The 7,163-nt window shown below is 34.2% G+C and overlaps 1 protein-coding gene across 1 annotated transcript; it reads right to left on the bottom strand.

Annotated features, from left to right (window-relative positions):
* Nucleotides 1-3,324: 3,324 nt before the first annotated feature.
* LOC107823842 (fasciclin-like arabinogalactan protein 17) lies at nucleotides 3,325-6,922 on the bottom strand. Its single transcript, XM_016650543.2, has 2 exons — nucleotides 5,469-6,922; nucleotides 3,325-3,820 (listed from the first exon to the last, which is right to left on the bottom strand). The coding sequence occupies exons 1-2, from the start codon at nucleotides 6,769-6,771 to the stop codon at nucleotides 3,774-3,776; spliced, it is 1,350 nt and encodes a 449-aa protein (XP_016506029.2). The 5' UTR covers nucleotides 6,772-6,922; the 3' UTR covers nucleotides 3,325-3,773.
* Nucleotides 6,923-7,163: the final 241 nt, after the last annotated feature.

Below are 7,163 nucleotides of genomic sequence, written 5' to 3'. Positions count from 1 at the left end.
ACCTGATGAAAATTCTTGGGAAAACGTTACAGTTTTCAAACTTACTCATATTTTGATGACTTCGGTAAAAGATTTGGATTTTCCATGATATACTTGAAAAGCGGAACTGTTTCGGAAAACTATGAAAAGACTGAGCATCTTATCTCTGAGCTACTTCTTTATTTAATTGTTTTACAATGTTATGAACTGTTATTGGTTACTGGTGTTGAACCCCACCTTGTTCCAGCTCATCACTATTTTCAATCTAAGTTTAGGTTTGTTACTTATTGAGTACATGGGATCAGTTGTACTCATACTACACTTCTGCATATTGCATGCAGATTTCGGATGCCGACGTTGCTGTGTTCGATGGGAGTTGAATTGGAAGATGTACCTGTGTCCCTGTTGTAGCTGCCTCTTGTTCATGGTAGCCTTAGAATTTAAAAAAAAACTTTGTTTATGTACTTTTCAAATAGATGATGTATTTACTTCATATCAGCTTTGTAATCTCTATTCTTAGAAGCTCATGATTTGTACTATTAGTCTTTGGGAAATGTATATGATTCAGATAATTCCTTTGTTTAGTTGTCTTATTAATATTATTGAAATTTGATAGTTATTAGTTGGCTTACCTAGCGGGTTGAATTAGGTGTCATCACGACTTGTGAATTTTAGGTTGTGACACATGTTTTGGTGTTTCTCAAGTTTCAGTGTACATTTGATGCTTTGATCAAACCACTTAACTTCTTTCGATTATAATATTTAATATAGTGCCGGTATAATTTGTTCTTATAATTTCTCTATTTTTTTTTGTTTGATTATGTTACTTTAAGGAAATTAACTCTATTGTATTGGTTGTTTGTTTGTAACATTTGTTGAAGTAAAAATTTTGGTCGCTGCTAACAACATTTGTTTTAATTTTTGATGTGAGTTTATTATTTTTTCCAAATGGATGACATCTTATAGAGGGTTGGAAACAGAAGAAAGGCTTCCATACGTTCTCTTTGATTTAATAACTCTTTTGAAATGGTAGGTTTTCTTTGCGGCAAAAATAACTCGAACATAGAATGTTGAAATTGGAGAAAAGATTAAAGGATGTGTTTTGATGGTTTTATCCTCTTCTTTAGATGTTTGCACCTCTCAAAATCGAAATAGGAAAAAAAAATTACATAATCTAATTAAATTTTGATTGTTCATCTAATTCGTAGGTTCATACGAGATCCAATCATCTTGATCTCGACAAAAAATTTTACTATACGTATTGATCATTCATAGAAATTTGTATGAGTAATTATTTATTCAAATTTTTGTTTAATAATAATTAATATTATTTTTTAAAAATTATGTATTACATGAATCGGTATTCACGTGCAACTCACGTGCCGAGAAACTAATTAAAGAAAATAAGTGAAAACGTTGCACTAACTACTTATTTTAAGAGTTCACGTTTTGACAGAGTCGATCGTATCAACCTTTTAACAAAAAAATTAAAAGCATCTTTAATAATTTAGATTAGACAATTTTTTTCTACTTGTCATACTTCCCCTTAGTTTATCTTATAATGAGAAGACTAATTAAGTTGACACTGACAAGTAAAAACAAGAAAATTAAAACCAAATCAGAGGAAAAGGAGAAAAAGAGGAAAAATCTGACAACGAGATTGTGTAAGAGGAAACTTGAAGTAATGGCTACAAAATCGGATCTCTTTCCCTCTCCTTCTGTATTTGAGAATTTGATATACTTCTATTGTATCAGTAATACATGAAACTAATATCTAATATAAATATATTATATTTTGCAGCTCTAAGATCCGTGGAACGTTCTAAGGCACATGAAAAGTTTAAAATGGCAATTCCTTTTTTATATCTTTGGATTCGTATATTATTTGTGAAGGCTATGGTTTGGACTTATTCTTATTGCATGCTAATCAAAGAATAAAATGAATAAAGTCAATGAAAGAGAGGGGGTGGGGAATGTGTAGAATTGTCCAATTGCCCTTGCTTCTTAGTCCCCGCATCAATTATAAACTTTTGCTATTAATAGCTCCATGTGAAAGCCAGCTCATTCCCCTCCTGTTTAGATGTGATTAATCATTAACCTAATAACCAACAAAAAAACCATGCAAATTCATGATAGGAAATGGCTCTTCTAACAAACAAGTGCAACCACTATTTAATTTATAGTTACTATAAAAGAAGAACGGAAAAGATTTTCTTTTACTTTTTTTATTCCAATAATTGATATTTATCCTCCTTCCTCCTCCTTTCTTTTGTGGAAGAATATATATATAATTGTTGATAAATTGCACAAGTTCCCAATACTTTGCTAATATACCTCTCATCATTTCACCAACTTTTTGACCGAGTTAACTTATGCGTATTTTAATTATGTCATTGGGTGCTTGTATCTTTTTGCCAATAAAAAGGCAACTCTATTTATTAAATTTCAGTAGATGAATAAAAGTCATTTAACTTGCTTACTTTTTGTTGAGATTTGAATTTCGATCTCCATGATCTTATTCAATATTTTTCTCCTGAGTACAAAAGAAAGCAAGTATCTTAACATGTTCAAAACAGAGTATGTACATCTCATAATGTAAGATGATAGATGGTGGGTGTGCTTCTTTATGAGAATATATGTTTTGTAACTTTGTGCGATAATTTAACATAAACTAAGGATACGATATCTTATTTGATAGATATTGACTTATAATGATACTAAGACTTGAATATTTTTACTTTTGCGAAGAATTTGTCTTTGATATTAAGAACAAAAATGAATTGTCAATTTTTAGCTTTGGAAAGAATTACTTCTCTAACAATAATTTTTGTTGCTTAATAAGCATAAAATTATGTCAATACGCATATTTCTCTATGATATCATGAATTTTTTTTTTTTTATTATCTAGTATTTGAAATTAACTGGTCCAACTAATTTATCATAGACCGATTGCCCATTCCTTAACTTCAAATTAATCAAGAGTACAGGGAGCTCCAGACAATTTTCGTAAATGCCAGATAGAGTGGGGTTTGTGAGCAGTGACCACCTTCCTTGAAATAACATGGTCATCAAACTTTTTGTTGTCTTTACCCAAAAAGAAAGGAAAAAAATGTATAGTACATCCAACCAACATTTTCAACAATCCCCACCGTCACCGCGCAAGGCCTATTACTATATTTCTTGTGAAAAAGGGCAAAACGGTGTTAAATTCCATATACTAAAATACAAATCGCATTAAATAAAATAATAAAAGAATGGCAAAAAGTTTGTGATGAAACTCACAAGCTAAGGTATCAAATCACAGTGGTGAAATAGTGAAAAGAAATAATAAGGCACACAACCCCGTGACTAAAAAGGAACAAAAAGACGATGTTCCTGCAGATTTTTTTTATCCTTGGGTATATTTCTGCATACAAAAGTGTCGGTAGGAACAAACTTAAATACAAATAAAAAATTGATATGTAATTTACAGTATTTATAACAAAAAAAAAAAAAAAAAAAAAATCCCTTCTCATCCTTGGGGTTCGGAAGGGGGTGGTGGGAGATGGATTTTCTGGAATTTTACTTCATTTGCAAGCATTTCTCCTTTCCTCCTTCCCTAATATTTTTGTAATCATCAACAAGGCCTTCCTAAAAAAAACTCCCATTTATTCAGAATTTTTTTGGGAGCTTTTATTCTTTTCTCTTCCTCCAATTCTAGTCTAGTAGACTAACTGAATCACAATTCATACACATCATAGGCAGCATACTCACCATCTTTTTCAACTCTTTATCTTCAGCTGTCCCTCACTGTATTAACAGAATGACCCCAGCACACTACATGCTACTTCCATCAACTTTCCTGCAAACCAAATACAATTTTAGCCAACTCATATGAGAAAATGAAATTGATACATAAAAATATAATTATATAAAAGTAGTTGAGAAATATATGGAATGAAAATAATGTCAACCATATGAATTTAGAGAAAAGATACAACAAAATGACAAATCATGACAGCTTATAATGGAAGTGAAATATAGAGCAGGTGGGGGCATGAAATTAGTCAAACAGATAGGCTGGAACCTCTGGACTCAACATACCAAGTTGGAACAATCAGTGCATACAGACACAGCTGTAATGCCATCGAATTCCAACATAATGCCCATAACATAATACATTGACACTAAAACAGTTGGCTTATTGCCCCAAGACTTTTGTTGAGTAGTAATAATGGTAGGTGAATTAGACTCACGTCACGAGTTTAGTCACGAGTTTAAACCCAGCAAGTAGAAGTATGGTACTTTAGTGAAAAAAAGATAGAAGAACGAGTCTCACCAAATCTTGAGCTGATTGCCGGCTGGCCCTCAGAGATTTTAAAATTTATTTAAAAATGATACTAATTGGCTTGATGATTAAGGTCCAAAAACTTGGCTTGGTGATTAACTGTTTGCAACAATCATAGCCTTTTATTATTAGTACTTTATAATTTGGTGTGACCAAGCCTAAAATTCCCCTTCACCTTCTCACACTATTTTCCTGTTTCATAATTCAACTACTAAAAGTACCTGACCTAAAACTAACCCCATCAAATGGTTTTAGGATATCTATTCATCAAGCAAAGAACTAATTCTTTCTCTCCTTATGGCTCACCGACAAAATTTCTTACCTACTAATTACTTAAACAATTTGTCACTTTCCAAAAAAACGTGCAGGCCTATTACCTAACTATTTGTGGCTTATAATAAAAGAAATTAGTCCAAAAGTAACAATCAGTGAAAATGATGACAATGAACTCTTAACTCACGGACACTGCCTAATTTATACAAAAAAAACTTGCAAAAGAAACAAACAAGTCTACCACTTTATTTTAAGAAAATTTATTATATGAGAAAAGATGAATTGTCAATTTGCATAATCTTCAGTCCATTTCCAAAAGTTGGATACAACATAGCGTAGATGCTAAGTGCAACAATTCATCAGAAAAAGGTTGGCAACAACTGGCATCACAAAAAGCCATAATTCCATGATTCCCTTTCTACCCACCACCAATTTGTGTTCTAAATCACAATCACTTCTAAAAAAGACCCAAATTTTTACATCAAAATAACCCCCCTTCAAAAATACTTTACCAATTTAAACCTTATTTTCATCCAATTTCAAGAATCACAAGTCCATTAACAAATTTTAAAAAAATACCCACCAGTTGATGTTTCAATTTTTTGTGGAGAATTTGAAAATACCTAATCAATAAATCGTTTTCATAATTAAATTAAAACAAAGGAACTAACATAATCCTCTATTTTCACCCATTTTCAAGAATCTAGTAACATCATCAACACACTCAAGAACACCACTCAGCTCTGTTTCAATTTTTCTTGCATAATTAGATATCAGTTTACCTAGCCAATCAAATGAATACTAATTCAAGTAGTAATAAAAAACAAAACTCCCAAAAAATTAAAATATGACAAAATTAAAATGGATTAGAAAATGAGAAATCAATTACCTCTTCTTGGTTTGGCAACAACTTTAGCAACAGGAGCAGCTACAGGAGCAGCCTTAATTTCCTCAACCGGAAACAAAACTCCGTCAATCCCCTGAACGGAAATCCTGCCGTCGGTGTAAATATCCGGGTCGAACAAATACGCCGACCCTTCAGCATCCCCAAATTTCACAGAACCGTCAGCTTCTTCAGCAACAACTTTATGTGGCAATCTTAAAGTATCATACTTCACTTTCCCAAATCTCCTCACGGCATTATACATACTTTCCTCCGTTTGATACTCCGGTATCAAATGATAATACATTATCTGCTCCGGCGCACCCGGTTCGGACAGCTGATCCGTCGTTAATTTCGCCATCGCTTCATCGTTAGGTGCTAAAACAGTTAAAACGTACCCTTCGGACACTAATCTCCCCATTTCCGTAGCTAAGGAAGTGAGATTTACGAGAATGTCGGCTAATTCATTGTAACCACCGTAATGCAATAGAGTTTGGATGAAATCTTTTACTTGGCTTTCACCGTCGAAGTGGTGGTGGGGTCCACCTGGTCCTGGAGCTGGTGCTGGAGCTAGTGATGGGCCTGGTGCCATGGCTGAGTAAATGGGTAATACCGGTGGTGCTCCAGCGGGTACTGGGATTGTTGGCTTTTTTTTCAATCTGTTTGTTCTTGGGTCCACTTCTGGTGCTCCTTCTGGTAATACAGCTGAAATTGAACGAAGGCTTCTTCTCGTATTGAAATCTTGTTGCACTGATTTGGGTATCAAGACGCGTTCTATCCCATGGATTATTCCGTCCGGTTTGATAATATCATCTGCACGAATAACTTTCGCCATGCTTACCATTCTATCTCCAGATTTTCTTAAAACAGAGATACGCTCGTCTCCGGGGCAGAGAGTGGAGTGATGGCGGGGTTTGAGCTCAGTTTTAGGCCAATGGAGGGACTGAATGCGAGTGGGAATCATGTGAAAGAGGAGAAGCTTTTGAAGGGATTTGAGATTCCCAGGTTCAAGCAAGAAACGTTTGAACTCGGGATCTAAATCGCGTTCAAGAGCTTCGTTTTTGGGTGCGAAAATGGTGATATTGTGTTTGGTGACGGCTTCTTCTAAGGTTTGAAGCAAGAGGGCTTTTTCTACTAGCTCAGAGAGTTCAGTGTAGTGGGAATCCAAAAGGGCTACAAGAACTGAGTTTGAGTTGATCTGAGGTGCTGACATTTGATGTTTGGCAGATGGGCTTTCTTGCAATGCAGCACCTGTAATGGAGAAGAAGAGAATCAAAGTAAACAAGAAGCCATAGATCTTGGAATCCATGGCACTTGAACAAGACTAAAACTGAAGCTGAAACTTCTTCAGTTTTCTTGAATGTGCTTTGTGTTTTGTTCTTCTTCTTTTCTATATGGTGTTAGCTATTGGAGAATTGTCGGTCTTAACACAATGTTTATTGTGTGGGGGATGGAGTGAGTTTGTGGGTGGCTTTGGCTTTGGTAGTAAAGAGGGGCAATGTGGAGGGGTAGGGGGTGGGCTCAATAGTTGTCATTGTTTGGTGGAATATTAAAGTATAGAGGTAATGGAGGGTCAAGGGTTACTTTCTTTAAATATTTTTTGTTATTAGTGTTCTATCACTATTGTACATTTGGAATTGGAGACTTTGGCTACAAGTGAAAACTTATTAAACTACTTAACTTTTTTTCCTTTTTGGCATT

Source organism: Nicotiana tabacum, chromosome 22 (assembly GCF_000715075.1).
Source record: "Nicotiana tabacum cultivar K326 chromosome 22, ASM71507v2, whole genome shotgun sequence".
NCBI lineage: Eukaryota > Viridiplantae > Streptophyta > Magnoliopsida > Solanales > Solanaceae > Nicotiana > Nicotiana tabacum.
The sequence above is the reverse complement of the archived record's forward strand: the minus strand, read 5'-3'. Positions and strand labels throughout refer to the sequence as shown.